Raw genomic sequence first — 17,683 nt, forward strand, 5'->3', positions numbered from 1 at the left:
AGACAGGAAAGACCAGTCAAATAGCAATGGAAATGGGGAGATAGAAAATAGCAGTACTTGGAATCAGCGAAACTCATTGGACACAAGTTGGACAACAAAAGCTAGATACGGGATAGATGCTGCTGTACTCCGGCCACAAAGGGGAAAATGCTCCACACACTCAGGGAGTTGCTCAGATGCTGTCCAGAGAAGCACGAAATGCACTTGTAGGATGAGAATCTCATGGATCCAGAATTATCAAAGCATCATTCAAAACAAAGAAGGAGGGGATCACCATGAATGCTGTTCAGTGTTATGCACCCATCACTGATAGCAACGACGACGATACAGATCAGGTTTATGAGAGGCTGCAATCAATCATAGCTAAGTGCTCAAAAAAGGACCTCATCATCCTGATGGGAGATCTAAATGCTGAAGTCGGAGTGAACAACACAGGATATGAAGATATAATGGGACGACATGGACTGGGAGAGAGAAATGAAAATGGGGGGAGATTTGCAAATCTATGTGCATTCAACAAATTGGTTACAGGCGGAAAAATATTTCCACACAAACGCATACAGAAAGCTACATGGATCTCGCCGGACCACACCACAGAGAACCAGATAGATAATATTTGTATCAACAAAAAATTTCGAAGGACAATGGAAGAGGTGAGAACCAGGAGAGGGTCTGACATAGCTTCAGATCACCACCTGGTTGTGGCCAAGATGAAAGTGAGACTAAAGAAACATTGGACAACTGGAGAAACAGCATCACAAAGGTTCAATACAGCCTTCCTTTGAGATACTAACAAACTCATCAAATTTAAGATAAATCTCAACAACAGGTCCTAAGCTTTACAAGACCGACTAGAAGAACAAGAAACTAAGATGGAAGACAACTGGAAAGAACGTCAAAGACACTCCTACTATACGGAGCTGAAACTTGGAGAACTACCACAAGCATCATCAAAATGTACAAGTATTTATAAACAGTTTTCTACGCAAAATACTCAATAATCACTGGCAGGCTACTATCAGCAACAGCCTTTTATGGGAGAGGACAAACCAGCTTCCAAGTGAAGAAGAAATTAGGAAAAGCCGATAAGAGTGGATCGGACATACATTGCTGAAATCACCGAACTGCATCACGAGGCAATCCCTAGCTTGGAATTCGGAAGGGAAGCAGAAAAGAGGTAGGTCAAAGAACACAATACGCCGGGGAATAGAAGCAGATATGAAAAAGATGAATAACAACTGGAAAGAACTGTAAAGGATTTCCCAAGACAGAGTTGGATGGAGAATACTGCTGTGAGACCTACTCTCCTCCACGAGGAGTAATAGGCGTAAGTAAGCAAGTAAGCAATTAATAATAATAGTAATAATAATAATAATTTCTGTGGAACATTGATTTTTACTTTTGTTACCAGATAAGTTAATCAGAAATACAAAAATAGTTATTCTTGGCTCGATAGCTCTTCTTATAATCTAAGGTTTGGTCACTAATCTAGTTTATTTCAAATAATTAGTGTTTAATTATTTGCTCTAATAATCATAATGATTTTTGATAAAGTTGATAAGACGTGATTTATTAAACAGAAATGATAAGTAGTACAACTCCCCGACCTAACGCTTCATATACTTGATTATATTTGTTGTTTTTTAATATAAAGATATTTACGGATATATGTTGACAATCAAGGCAGAAAGAAATATGTGGTGGCAAACTTGTTTGATTCGTCAGGTCAGGTGAATATGTGAAGTTTTAGAAGAAATGCTGGGACTATTAAACAAAATTTGAAAGATAACAATTGAAATAGAACAAAACGAGTTTTTAACTACATGATATTACGGCTAGAAAGTCACAAGAAACTGAAACAGATGATAGTAAAAGTACTCGTAACATAGTTGGGCTATTCGGTAAACTGAACATACTAAGAAGGAGCACAATAATGGCGACCAGCATACACGAAACTGGTAATAACTGTAATGTGCAGAAAATATTGCCATACTAAATTTCATTCAATCTCTATTTTTGTAAGTGTATATAGATTTGATTAATTTAGTTTTAATTTAATCTACTTATATTGAAAAAAAACAGTTTGCAAACTCATCATTCATTTTTGTCATTGGTTTTAAATTCACAGTCCTTATGTTAACAATTCTAGAAAACATTTTTAACATACTTTCAGGATCTATTGGTAGTAGATCAGTCCAAATTAACTCGAATCCTTTTGAACCAGATGCATCCGTTGCTGTGTGCATTCTGTTTAGAAGTTTTAAAAAAGAAAGTATATTCCGTAAAACCACTTGATCAACACTAAGTAATCTCTTCCAAACAGTATGGATATTTTTAATTCACCAGTTGATAAAATTAAGACAGTTGGAAGATATGAACTTTTAAAATGGGATATGAACTAATAACACCGTTTCGTATTAAGTTGAGACAATGTAAAAGTATATAGTGACTATTACATCTGTCTCTGGACTAAAGAACATCATACCGCGTGATTAGGCTTTGCCATAGATTAATCAGTTTGAAATCCAGCAGTTACTACTTTTCATAAACACAAGAAATAATATTTTTCTATTTCAGAAAACCTTCGTCACTGAAACAACAAACTGCAGATTTGGCTAGATGTTTGAATATGAAAATCTTGCTGAGATCACATGTAGGCGGTTGAAAAATTTGCCAACTGTGAGAAAATCTGGCACGAGCTCTGAAGTTGTAAACACAACATAAAGCGACCACCCGAATTAGATATATCGTTTTGTCCCACCTGGTCAGACAAATTAAGCTGGTAGGAATTTAAAGGTTGTTTCTGTTTACTCGCCCCAGTTGCTCGTCTGACAAGGTAAGTGCCACACCCAGATTCTTTCATGGGAATATTGAATTTGATAAGACAAAGTAATAACAAAACCATTTAGTAACAAAAGTCATTTTGATAATCATTTTGTCATTTTATGGAAGCTATTAGTCACGTTCACATCTATTTCAGCGAACTGACAACAATTTATGTAGATATTATAACCGTAAAATCATAATATATAACATGGAGTATTAAAGATGACTTGCAAATTAATTTTAAATATCTCACTCATAATCTAAGACTAATTGGATTTTTCCAATGAAAAAAACATTAAAGACTGAGAAATATGAGGCAAAAGGAATAGTCTCTCTCTCTCTATATATATATATATATAGTGGTGCACTAGTTAGACGTGTATACATATACTTTTTTTCATAGTTTGAAGCTTTTAAATGGTAAATATATTCAAACTGACTCATAAGTGAACCCGGCGGCTTCTGATCATGTCAAAATAGTTGGTTAGGGCTCCCGGTTCCACCTGCACGATATCAGATGCCCAGAATAAAATTATCTGTACAAACCAAATCAAATGCTGTGTAAACCTTTCGTATTAAACGACTAAAATGTCAGTTAAATTAAAAGTAATTGAATCCAAAGTGTTCCAAATAGGATAATCAGTAGATTATGCACGGACGGATATCTTCTTACAATCATACTGAATATAATCTCATGAATTTGATGCTTTTGTTTGTTTGAAAATACTTTTAATTCGAAAATAAAGTCACTTAAAAAGAAACAGACTTCACTATGGAATTAACTTCAGATGAAAGGTATTTGTCAATAGGATTATTTTCAAGACTGAAAAGGACCATGAATGACTCTCATTCAGAACGATTATTCCAACATACTATTCAGTTACCATATCGTGTAACTTAAAAATAATAAGAAATAAAAGTCATCAACACTTGTTAAGGGTTTCTTTTGAAAGGTTTTTATTTTTTCACAATCACGTTCATTGATTTTAAATAAATCTATTATTCTTTTCAGGAATAAACCGATATCACTTAAAATGTAAACAGTTACGATCATGAGCCCAAAAAGTCTTTAAGTATTTGTGGCTCATACTATGAATGATCTAATAGAATATCTGTGTATATTAACATTTTTAGGACTAAATTTCCAGCAACTCACTGACCATCAACATTATTACGAAATTGAAAACGGTATTCAAAATAGTTTTTCATCAATATTTGCATAAATTTTATTTATTCAGAAATGACAGAATGTGCTGTGAATGTGTTATGATATCAAAATAGGCTGATCTGGAAAGAACAGACTATTATGGATAGCTTTTAAAATGATCGGTGTTAAAGTTACTGAATCAGTTCTTCGAAAATATGTTAACGTGACAAAGCTCGGTATATCTGTTCAGTGAGTTCAACTCAAAGAAACCTAGAAACGAATAGACAGTATAAGATAGTTTACGACAAACATTTTAGTGAAACAAGTAAACAATTCTGAGAACAACAGGTACCCATGTTGACAGAACATCTCTATAAACACTCTCTCTGAATATTGATCAGAACAGCCATTAAACATCATGACCCCTTGAATTTTATGACAAAGCTTATTTCTATTACAGTAGATGGAAATTAAACAATCCATCTTATCTGCACAGTTAACTCATGTTGATTTAAAAAATTTAAAATCTCAAGAAGAACAATCGATCGGATAAATTTTTGAAATTAAAAGAATTTATAAAGTGTAAATTGACATTTTGCTGATTATCAGTAAAATTTACCACTTTGGAGGGATAAAACGTGTAGAAAGCGTTCAATTGATGTAATAGGATAGCAACACCTGCTTCTCGCTCTCTCATATAGAAATGAAATACGAAATTTGAAGAGTTGAATGACAATCAAACCTGGGATAATCTTTGATTCGGAGCATTCAGTCAACAGGACATTGGTAATTTTAAGAGATTAGAATTCGTCCATAATATAGTTTCAGGTTGCTTGCCCTTACGTTATAAAAAATAATCAAACAATCAAGGATACTTCGAGTAGTTTAATTAATACCAGAATACATTGAGAGTAGGTTCTAACAACTCACCTAACTTTGAATCTTAGTACAAGTTATTAAACAAGATTCTAAGACTTAAATTCGGCATCTAGTACTCATCATAAATATGCTATACAAACTATGATAGAGAGTCTGGAGCAGATAGGCATTTAAAATTTATTTTAGTATAAAGTATTTTATAAAACCTACTTTACTCGTGCTACAGAATTCGGTATAACAATAGGCAGGAGTTCATTAGGATTTCCACAAAGTTCATATGAACTTCGTGGGTTACGATCTTCATATATCCGAAGAACTGCTCTTGAACAATCTATTACGGTAGAAGAAAATATGATAAAAAAGGTTAAAAATAAATTTCTACTGTACAAGATAATATCTGCATACGTAGTGCTTAAGCTTCGGTTATAAAAGAATTCATTTTAAGTTCGAGTAAATACAGCGACAAATGATTTTGTAATTCCAATTGTTATGTCTAATAACAATAGTGAATGGTAACTTTTGGATTCATTTATGGACCAATATTATGCATATATTTTTTACCGTATAATCGCTAAATAACTAAACTATTCATATTCATGTTTCCCTAATTATAAGCTTTATTTTGACCTATATACTATTATTATACGATTTACCGTTCTTGAGTCTATTAATTACTGCCTCCCACATTCACAGCCACATTTGGCCAAATCTTGTACAAATGTTATTTTCTATTTTATAGGTACGATGTGGTCAGTCTGTTTGGTATCTAAACTCAGTATGTTTGAAATACAAGGATTCATACCACAGAGGCTGTTCTGGACTTAACTGGCGGGGCTAGGCAGAAAGCAGGACCGATACGTACTGTAGACTGCTCGTACGGTTTTACATTTGTCACTGGTCCAATCGATAATTCGCTGCTCTCTGATTGGCGGTCTTATCGCGTCATACATTAGCTTGGCATCCATTCAGCCACAAGTTATAACACCAATGAATGTTTAATTTCTACTTGCAAAATCTTATTGATTCCGGTAAATAATCTAGTGCTTTATCTAGTACTCCGTGTCTTATACATACATTTAGTATGTCACTGGAATGTAAAAAATAACAGAGGATATCTGTTTGTCTGGAAACTAATCAAAGCTTTAACAGAATGAAATGTATAAAAAGCAAGCATGAACAATATACAAAAGTAAATACACTGGGAGATTCAATCCACTATCCGAGTTTCATTCTCACTTAGAAACTTACTCATTTTCGAACCTTCTAAATCCAATGAATTGAAATATAATTGAATGCGACTTTTCTCCGTAGTTCCTTGAATATACCATTCATAATTGAAATCCTTCACATATAAATTGGGAAAATTTGGTGAAGTAATTAAACCACTGCTAGTAGTTTTGACTGAATGTTTGTCGTCAACACCACCACCATTTTTCTTCCCTAAAAATATTTTCAGAAATTAAGACTACGTTACCTAACTATACTATTGAGTAGTATATATATATATATATACTTACAGTACTACTTTATTGCAACCACTTGTTTAAAAATACGTAGACATAAACTGTATCAGAAATTTAATGAATTACATAGTAATTTAGTTAAATGTATTTAGATGTGGTGATTTTGCATCCATAATGAGATCGTTTTCAATTAGAGTGGAGAAACTATGACCTCCTATCATGAGATCCCATACAGTCTTTGGATTATACAGTCTTTGCATTATCCAGATTGAAAGTAATAGTTAAAGTACGTCATATGTCCTTAAATGTCAAAGTATAGAGTATTTTTAAATGATTGAGAGGTTTTGTAGCTCTAATCATCGACGAACGTTGATAAATGAAAATAGTCAGAAACTCAGTGTATATCAGTAGTTATGTGATGACTGAAGAAAAATTTTCGAAAGGACCAAACCATAGACAAAATGTCATATTACAATATAAGTCGGCTGTGGCACTGCCACGACATTACTCTAGCTATAAAACGTTAGGTAAATGGAATCCTGTCCCATTAAAATTTAAATATATAAGTGGATAAATCAGATTGATTCTATACTGGAAACTTGAGTTGCAAAAGTGTTTGTCTGCCTAGACGACCAGGTGAGAGGATTAAGAGGTGTTGGCTCATAGTGAAGCACTATGCTGGTTTCGAATTTATAGGTGTACCATACCTCACAAGATGAAATCATCTAAATCGCGTTGCCTAGTTGGTTGAAAGGTTTTAAAGGGAGTCTCGAGATCGTGCTCGTTTACCCTCACTCCTTAATTTAGTCAATTATGACCTTAAGCAGTTTAAAATGAGTTCAAGGTTTCATTAGTTCATACTTAAAACCTTTATTAGTAATTTGTAAAGCAAATGAATAATATTAATGTAATATATGGTAACATACCTGGTTTATCAACAACTTTTGATTTTATTGGATCAAGAGGTATTTTCGGGAGAAATTCGTAACTTAATGTAAAGCCCTTTGAAGTTGTATTTTGTCCACTATGAAATCTCATTAAAATGGCTGTGGCAGTTGGATCTGAGACTATTGGACCAGGTATATACTTCCCACAGTATATACTTATGGGTTCTAGTATATGTTGATTTGTACCTAAATAAATTTGTAATTCTTTCTCTAAATTATGCCAACGTTGTATCCATACATCATATGATACTTCGAGTAATGGTGGAAAGTTGATACGTGAAGTCAAAGCACTTATTACTTCTTCTTTTAAAGGAATGTATAACTGGATGATTTCAAGGAAATCCTAAATCATTCAAAGAACAAAATGTGCACAGTGTCAATAACAATTATATACTTAAGCAAACAGTCTATAAAAAGTAGTCTCCACCACGAAACGTTTCACCTGAATTTATGGTTAACACCGATATTTGATTGGCATAAATATTTCCAGTATTCGTTTTCTGTACTCGAGTGGTGACATTCCTATATCAGATGCAGAGGTAGTAGTTATGTAAAACATCTCAAATTAAAGCCGATATTATTATCGGCTTATAAGTTTTATAGTAGAAGCGCCAAGTGGAAGTCGTTTGACTTTTGCATCTAGTGTTCAAGAAATAAAGTATCCAAATTGACGAGCTTGTAAGCGTGGATCAATTTTAATTGGTAAAACTCAGGATAAGTAAGAAAAGGATTAAGGTTGACTACACTAAGACCAATATAGGAAGCTAACGACTATTGGCTTGAGTACTGTGGAAAAGTGTGGGAGATCTTAACAGTGTTCCCGATATATTGAAATTTATAGAAGCTAAACAACGATCGTTAGAGGTTTTTCGTTAGCACACAAAAATACTTCAAGTTTCAATCACTAATTTTATTGAACCATGTATTAAATGTAAATCTATTTCTTGCAGTTACAATAAAAATTAAAGTCATTAATGGAATATCTCCAGCAGTGGAATCCAGGACGCGCGCTTCGTTCTATTTGCGACTCATGAGCTCGACGTGCCTGCATCCCAGAGTTGGTGTTCTATCCGGGAATCGAAGCCAGTACCGTTTGCTCTAAAGACTATCGCACTATGTCCAAACCATCCTCACAGAATACCCTCATGCCAACCAAAACTGACCAAATTTCAGTCGGAAATGTTCACAACGGAATGATCCAAACTACTTCAAATTCAATTAAAATCTTTAGGTAGAGCCGACAGTTTTTTGTAAATGGTCGAACATTCAACCTAGGTGGTAATAAATTACAGTGAATATGTCAGTACTTTAGATAACTAAGTTTTTATATTCACCGAAAGTGACTTTCACAAAGGTAGATTTCAGCTGGTTATCACAAGTTTTAAAAGCTAATTTTATATTATTTATTAAAGTCTACTCTAGTATTAGTTGTAGTTTTAATCAGACTTAAAATCCAAAACTTTGAACATTGAGTTACATACATAATAGTTTTGAATCAAATGAACTCATTAGATCTGAAAATACATCGTATATAAGTTCAATCTTCATTATCACCAAAAAATAATTAAATTTACGCAATCAGTAATTAAATCTAAATTCATTTTACCATTATTTTTACTAGTCACAAAGAATTACCCTAATTATTATAACTTCAGCCAAAAATAAAACTATTTTTATATAATAACTAACATCATTATGAAACATAGTTTTAAGTATATTTTAAAAGTATAGAAGACTAATCTATTTGATAGACATTTTGACAGATAACGTTGAAATGTTAATAATGAATGTTAGGAAAGTAAATAATGGTTATGTTTATGAAGTAAGAATATTCGTGTATGTTAGCTTTTTTGTTTGTGCATAAATCAGTATTATCACTGGTGCTGTTTGTGTGTAGATTTTAAGATACATTCAGTTGATTAAAATGCTTACGTAAATGAAAAAAAAAAGATTATTTTTTAAACCCATAAGCCCATATAAATAAAACTGAACGGAATAAGATTAACATTCATATAGTCCACTATTTTTTAAAGTTTAGCGAGACCATTTCAACAACAATTCTGAGTTTAAAACTGATTATTTATTCTGTTTTGCAGTATATAAGATAATAAAGCTCGTACGCATAGATGATGATGGATAGTCTAAAGTTATTAATAAAAGGTCACTTGACGTGAGTTTTCTAATAGATGAGAATTATCAACAAAGTACAACAAAATAAGCCATAATTAAACTCAAAATCGAAGTTTCCCAGAACGTGGACAGGAGAACATTATGGAAACTTCTTCGACACTATGGAGTTCCTGAGTAGATTGTCAACATCATCTGGAATTCAGACGACGGAATACAGTGCAAAGTGGTGCATGGAGGACAGCCGACAGACGCATTACAAGTAAGAACCGGTGTTAGACAAGGCTGCCTACTCTCCCCCTTTCTCTTTCTTCTTGTGGTTTACTGAAATATGAAGACCTCGACATCTGACGGGAAGCACGGAATACAATGGAGATCTCATAATGAATTAGACGATTTGGAGTTCGCAGATGATCTATGTCTTCTATCCCATACACACGAACAAATTTAGACGAAGACAACTAATGTAGCAGTAACCTCTGCATCAATAGGCCTCTACATAAACCACGGAAAAAGTGAGATCCTGAAAAAATAGCTCGGAGAACACAAAACCAATCACACTTCATGGAGAAACTCTGGAAGATGTGGAAATCTTCACGTACCTGAGCAGCGTCATCAATGAACAAGGAGGATCTGATGCAGATGTAGAGGCGAGGATTGGCAAAGCAACGACTGCGTTCCTACAGTTGAAGAACATATGAAACTCGAAACAAATGTCTGCAAGCCAACATCAAAGTCAGAATCTTAAATAAGAACGTCAAGATAGTTAGTTATATTATACGGAGCTGAAACTTGGAGAACTACCACAAGCATCATCAAAATTTACAAGTATTTATAAACAATTGTCTACGTAAGATACTGAATGTTCGTTGACTGGATACCATCAGCAACAGTCTACTGTGGGAGAGAACAAACCAACCTCCAGTTGAAGAAGAAATTAGGGAAATACGTTGGAAGTGGACCGGACATACATTGCTGAACTCACCAAACTGCATCACGAGGCAAACGCTAACTTGGAATCGTGGTGGGAATCGGAAAAAAACAAGGTCAAAGAACACAATACGCCGGGAAATAGGAGCAGATATGAAAAGGATAGTTAGCAACTGGAAAGGATTGCTCAGGACAGAATTGGATTGAGAATGCTGGAGGTCAGTCTATGTTTCTTCACGAGGGGTTACATGAGTAAACAAGTAATTTCGAATACTTTTATAGAGGTGTTGATGTCTATTTACGTTATCAGAAGAAATACATAAATTAAGTCATTAATGGAGTAGAAACATATTTTTGAAGTCCATTTCAAAATAACTTATTATAGCTGGAGTTTACTTGAGATATGACCAACAACTAGTTTCAGTTATTTATCAAAAGGAAATTTAAATGGTGAAACAAGTGTTGGATATATATACTACGTATTTTGACGATTGATACAATCGATGGATATCAATTTTATCCCTATATATATTGTGGGGCATTTTTAAAGACTAATGTTGATAACAAATCTTCATATCTGATGGTAATCTATTTACATTATTTAAAGTAATAAGATTTATATATTACATCTCTAACTACTCAATCATTTGACTGTAATAAATTTGTAACATTGTTAGTAGTTGAACTTTGTAATCCCATGGTGAAGATCAACACAAAAAGTCTATATTTGATCGAAATTGTTTACCAGAATCGAATGTCACCTTCGAGTGGTGGAATTTTATGAAATACTGATTGTTTTGTGCAGCTAGTAATCCAGGAAAATTACATCGTAACTGCATTGGGTTGGTTCCAGAGTCTTATTTGATTTGTTTACTTTAACCAGGGCTTGAGGTGAACTGTTCAAACGAATAATTTGTAAATATCACTGCAATATCTATACAAAAAGACAGTTACTCTTTTTTTCTTACTAAATCTTTGTTGTCACTTTTAGGTTTGTAATTTAAAAGTCTGTTATTTGAAGATCATATCTACAACACAACCATATTTTTCGGATGGGTAATGGTAAAACATTGAAGTATTACGGAACGAGATATTCATCAATCCATCGATGTTTCCGTACGATTTGCATTAGTCCCATCGAGACCATGAAATATAGTTTTAGCTATGATGAGAGTGATAAGACATTTTGAAGTGGTAGGCGGAGGTTTTACACCAGTTAGGTACTTTGGAGTAGTTCTAGTAGTCATGTTCAGGTAAGACGAAATTGTGGGTCACCAGGTCCCATTAAAAGCATTTTGTTATTCAGTATTGTAGAGAGTTCAGTAATGCCACCAAAAATCTGGCTGTTGTTCTTTGAACTTAAATATTTCTTCTGTTTACATAAATGTGTGGGAAAACTATACCGGACACAATCGATTCTTCACAATTAACTTAAAAAAACAATCAAAACACAATTATGACAATTCCGTCATAAGCGCAAATAGTTCTGAAATAGACATATCTGATAAACATGAAATGAGTGCAGTATTGTGGTTATTTTATTGAACAGACTAGTATTTTGTATCTTGATCAGTTCTGATTACTGTGAAACTAAATTTCTTCCGAAGACCAAAGGCGCCATACAAAAATGACAGTATATTTAGGCAAAGTACTTCACTGTACTTCATATTGCAAATTAAGCAATATTATCACCATTTCTAAATCTAGTAATAGACTTAAAACATTTTTAAAGGGACTAGTGACAACGCGAAGCTGTCAAATGATGAATAATGTAAGCTTCTATTTCCTAGACAGAATGAAAGTTTTCATGTTTTTTGTTTGTAGTTCTAATGGTTTTAAAACAACCTAATGACGGTCTATCACTTTTCCGTAAACCATCTAAACATTCAAATTTTTTATGTAAAATTTCCTATTCTACTTCAAGCAAGGTAAGTTAGTTAACTGGAGATTCCTTACCTGATTACAAATTTGAAATTTTTCTACTTCTGATTGGCTGTCAATTGATACTTTAGACTGGGTTCGATATGTAGTTGCAAATGTTTCAAAGACTAGACGTATGGATTGTTCTACAGCAAATTCATTTTGTGGTGTAATTAAATACAAACAATCTGAATTAGGTGGGTAATTATTTGGGTAGAGAGGTGAGTTGGTCCATCCTTTGAAATTTACTGTATTTGTTTTTGAGGTAGATGAGGATGATGGTTCAGAAGAGGATGATGACGATGAAAAAACAGAGGTTGTCGACTGTGATGGGTTTACATACATAAACTGACAACTTTCAGGATTAATCATTGTACCGGGGATACCAAAGTCTACAAATGAATAGAAACAGTTGATAAATCGTTTCATAGCCAAAGGAGGAAAGAACCAGGTGTGGTTTACACAGAAAATGTTCAACTAGTTGAGTCCTCTAGCTGAAGATTTTAAACTATTTACTTATTGTTACAAAATTAGCGTCAATACTTTAAGATTACTTGATTGATATCTAATATTACTGACAGTTTTATAACCTAGTTAGTGTATAACAAGTTAGCAGTAAAGATGTCCTCTGATTTTTGATTGATATTGTGCTTTATATTAATAAAGCAGTTATCGTCTTCAGTTTTAGTGACTAAAATGTCTACTGTCATTAGAACTTCAGTGACCTGAGCTACAAATATTGACAGTCATGTAAATGAAATTCTCTTTAAATAGTTAAAATTATTTAATGATAACCAGCTAAGTAGACTCGATCGTATTAGATAACAGCTGGTAGTAGGATAAGTTCATTTACGAGAACCGTCAGTAAAGTGTCTTAACATTTCACTTGATATAGTATTATCATTGTGACCTAGATTATGTATGATCCTGGCTGTCCCAGTGTATAGTATCATAGTGAAACCGATCACAAGGCACCTTTGCATAGCGTTTCTCAAACTTTTCTCTCTACTCAAGTTACAGATAAATTTCCACTATTAAACTCAAATTTAATCAAATTAATCTAATCAAATTCCTCCTTATTAGAAGTCTTTCCACAACTTATTTTCTCACAACTGAGGCTTTTTGCTACCTCTCACAGAGTGTATAAAGTTACGAAAAAGCATCAGCAAGTTCAGCATTTCTGTTAGTCTATGTCAGATGCAACATTTTTTTCTCAATCCGTATGTCTATAATTATTGGATCTCATGCAAAGGTTATACCAAACCAGTAGCGTATAAGAGTCATAATAATTCAAATCGAATCCCGTTTGCTTGCAAATCACTCCCCCCCTCCTAGTCTCATCTATCCTTCCAAAACTACCGAGCTGAATTCAAGTATTTTTAAAGACACCAAGTGTTCAAAAAGTGTGGTGAAATTGAATTTTCGTTTGTCAATGCTTTCAAAGTACTACTAGTTTCCATTCTGTCTGTCTATCAACTGTTGTGTTAACGTGAGGTACTCATATATGCGTGCTTCATTTGATCAAGTTCTCACTAATATAGATTCAGTAAGATTGAAACCTAAATAAATTAGAGTGGATGAACTCAATGTTAAATTAATAGACAGTTCTCACATCTTAGCACTAGAGTGCTATCATGGCCAAACCTCGGATATATTCTGAGTCCACGGGAGATTTTCCTTCATCTCTGAATACGAAATTGTGGATACCTACTCTATCTCAGTTAAAATATATATGGTCAAGAAATAATCTATCATGTTGACAAATCGAGTAAATTATTTGTAAACTAGTTCATTTTGTAATTTCCATAACATCTACATTAGTTAACAATCATTAATCAACGTCAGCCTATAATAAAGATTCCGAATAACGATACGTGATTTAATGTGTTCAATGAATTAAAATACAAATACACAATGAAACAGCTGGAAAATTAATATATTAGCATAATGATATATTATCTATAAAGCAATTTAAATTGACTGGTATATCTTCAAAATTGATGATCTAAGTTTACAGTTTGCAGTAACAAGAGTTAGCATAACTAATATGTAGTAAAAATAACTTGTGGATTTGGAATATTACCAGTTGGTCTAAAACCAGAAAGTCATTTCATAAAGCAATAGAAATAAAGGAATGTATATTGAATAAAATTAAAAGTGAATGTTAGAAACATTGGATCCTTCATTGTATCCTTATATTCAGTTAAATTGTAAAGAACTATTATGTTCCTTGATTATAAAAATTTAAAGTTCATAAAAGAGTATCAACAAACATGATTCAAGCAACATTAATTTGAGTTACAGTTATTTTTGGTAAGTTTGAAATATTAACAGTTGAATTGATGAGTCGATTTAAGCTAGACTACTACTAAAACCGTGTAAGCACTGAACAGCGGTTCCATACCAGTGTGGGACTCCTCAGCACTGAGCATTCACGATCACACACAAGAGACTCGAACCCAGGACCTACGATCTTATACGCGAACGTTTAAACTCTTGACCACTAGGTCGACATCCAATGATGTTAAGGTTTAACTTTCATTGATCCACGAATGACTGCACAACCATTCCATTCTCTACCTGACACGCATTAAACTCCACCGGTCACGACTTCTCACTAGGACTCCAAGAATTCCCTCACAAAGCTAGTCACTAGTGAGCACATGGTAATTATCAGTATGAGATTGTGAAGATTGTTAAGTTTTTGATTGAGATCCCACGTGAGGGATCGTGGATGCACACTGTTGAGGAGTTACATACTAGGACGAAACGGTCATCCAGTGCTTCCAGGTTTCCATTCGTGGTCTACCTTACATCGACTCATCAATTCAACCATCAACATTACTACAATCTCCATAAACCCCATTCTGATCATAATTATTCCTTTGTTTAGTTGAACTTTCATTTAATTGACCTTTATTAATTATCAAATAAATTGTCTTGATAAGTGTGTGTGTGTGTATGTGTTCAGATTGTTCGAAATACCTAGCGCAAATACATTACATCATTCTGATCAACCCCGTCTTCACATTGATTTATGAAAATTTAGGAAAGGGATTGACTACTTTGACATCAGAATCCTAAAAGATATAGATATCCGATTGGTTTATTTCTCTATTTTGCACATTATGATGTTAAGGTTTTATTGTTAGTTTATCAAGCCACTAAAATTATTTGTATTCGTCTGTATGAATTAATGAGAAGTAACAGAATCTCAATGGTTCACACACATAAGAATAAATTTAATCTACTTTTTGTCAGCATAACTAAATCATCATGCTATATAAACTCAAAGTAGGGATAATCATAGTCACAAACTATAGATTCAACATAGTCTAATTTGAGTATTTTTTATTATTAAAAAAATAACCTCATTTCCAGATTTTGTAATTAACAGAATCTTTCTAGTTCCATTCTCTTTAGTTGAAATAGATAGCGGTAAACTAGTGGTTGGCAGTATCCCTGGATGACTTCCCCACACAGAACATAGTCCTGAATGGAAATTATGGGTGATTAAGTGATGAACCAGCGGGGAGAAATGTTAAAACTTTAAGACACATAAACAGTGACCTGATTTTACACAGTGTAAAACAAGATATCGGTATTTCAAGGACAAAAGTTCTCTGTTAAGATGGAGTGTCAAAATACCGTAGTTATTAGTTTCTGACTTTGACATTACAATGTTCATAATCAAGGTACGTCTTGAAACGTCTTAGATTCACTTCTCAAAACGAGTTACTTATGAACAGTGGAATGTTATACATAATGCTATGTTCAGCTATATGTAGTTTTTAAATACTTTATCCAAACTGCAGGCATCAAAAGTCATCTTAGACTGGTACTAAATTCAAATAGGTATTCAAATTTTTGATCCTACGTAAATTTGTGGTGTATTCAGAGGAATTCTGTCAGAAATTTAATAACTCTAGACCGAATAAAGAGGCCACAAAGTTCTTTGAAGGTGAAGTGTGAATACTTTCATTCACTTATAGTTATGTCTAACCTACAAATAAATTTCAATATAAATGGTGCGTGGGGACTATCCCAATGACGAAACTTTGATATAAACACTTACAAGTGATGTTTGCTTTGTCCCTGGTACTTTTTTATTGTACCAATACACAACAAAGAAGTTATTTATCCACCAGATAGCCTATTCTTTTAAACACGCACAAGAGTTCTGCTCGGTCTGTTTTAGAAACCAAATAGGGATGTATTTTCTGAAGTATTTCGTAAGATATGAATTGACTTCAATACACTATTCGTACTCAAATTAGATGGATTTAATGACTTTGAACAACTTCTAAGTAATTTTCATCCCAAACCCAATGATATTGTTATAAATTGTTAGTCGAATGAGGTTTTATTTACTCTGCTTTGCATCAGACTTTAAATAAACGTTTTTATTATTACCTAGAAGTGGTGTGGGATCTGAAAGTGTAGCGTGATAATTGTGAGTAATGTGGTGTAAGCTCGAAGACCTTCCTCATCACAAAAGAATATTAGCTTGGAAACTATTGAACACCATATAACACTACTTTTTTATTTTCCTGTTTAGGACTGTTTTGTCCAAGATTCTTACTACTCACTGTACAGTTATTGCAAGTGCCAAGTCCTTTTCTTGTCTAAAATTCTTAAGGTGGTTTGATATACAGCAATTACAAGAGGAGTATGTGAGTTATGAAGTTGTATCAATCGCATGATATTCATACTTCTTTCAGCTCAATACACACTGACAGGATTTATATTTTTATAATCTAAAAAACTAAGGTCCCGTCTAAAGCTAACTCCTCTTAGCTTTAATAGGTAACGGAAGTTGAACAACAAGGGCCAACAAATTAATTCGATGACATTCAAAATATTTATTGTGAACGACAATGTTAAAAAAATTCTATTCAATATCATGTATTTATCTAGAAAATAAGGAGTAGGTCATACTGGATTGACTTAATCCGCTATTCAATGAAATGGTTATTATTTTGTAGTTGTGGTCGTAACCAACTTGAAGATTACCATTTAACTTGTTCAATTAGTTATCAGGAGACAAGTTGTGACTTAATTGAGACTAACTGATTTGAAATAGTCTGTTTAAACATTTAGCAAATGGAATAGAAGGCATAATAACCATTCAAATATTGCTTGCCGTTCTCTTAATAGTCAACTCCATAGCTAGTTACATATTACTAACACGTAGGAATAAGAACCTGAGTGTATATTTTTTCTACGAAATAGAAAAAATACTTCATCATTTATTTGAAAACCAGCCTCAGACAAGCTTCTAGTTGAAATACGGTTGCAAAATAGTTCAGTCCGTTACACTCATTAAAATATATTTATTTGAAATTAATATATATATATATATAGGTATTGGCATTGTACAAAATTATGTTGTATAAAAGAGGATTTTACAGGCTTTTGTCTACTGGTTGCTTCAACTCAGACCT

At 33.3% G+C, this 17,683-nt stretch overlaps 1 protein-coding gene across 1 annotated transcript in view; it reads right to left on the minus strand.

The window, feature by feature from the left end:
- The window catches only part of Smp_132930 (hypothetical protein), a 61,358-nt gene that overhangs the window by 3,592 nt on the left and 40,083 nt on the right, over nucleotides 1–17,683 (minus strand). Inside the window, exons 8-12 of the mRNA XM_018792708.1 lie at nucleotides 12,276–12,631; nucleotides 7,242–7,605; nucleotides 6,101–6,292; nucleotides 5,063–5,183; nucleotides 2,168–2,247 (exon numbers count right to left, since the gene is read on the minus strand). Of these exons, the coding sequence (XP_018644148.1) occupies nucleotides 2,168–2,247; nucleotides 5,063–5,183; nucleotides 6,101–6,292; nucleotides 7,242–7,605; nucleotides 12,276–12,631 (1,113 nt within the window). The remainder of the gene's footprint in view (nucleotides 1–2,167; nucleotides 2,248–5,062; nucleotides 5,184–6,100; nucleotides 6,293–7,241; nucleotides 7,606–12,275; nucleotides 12,632–17,683) is intronic.

This window comes from Schistosoma mansoni (genome assembly GCF_000237925.1).
Source record: "Schistosoma mansoni, WGS project CABG00000000 data, supercontig 0187, strain Puerto Rico, whole genome shotgun sequence".
NCBI lineage: Eukaryota > Metazoa > Platyhelminthes > Trematoda > Strigeidida > Schistosomatidae > Schistosoma > Schistosoma mansoni.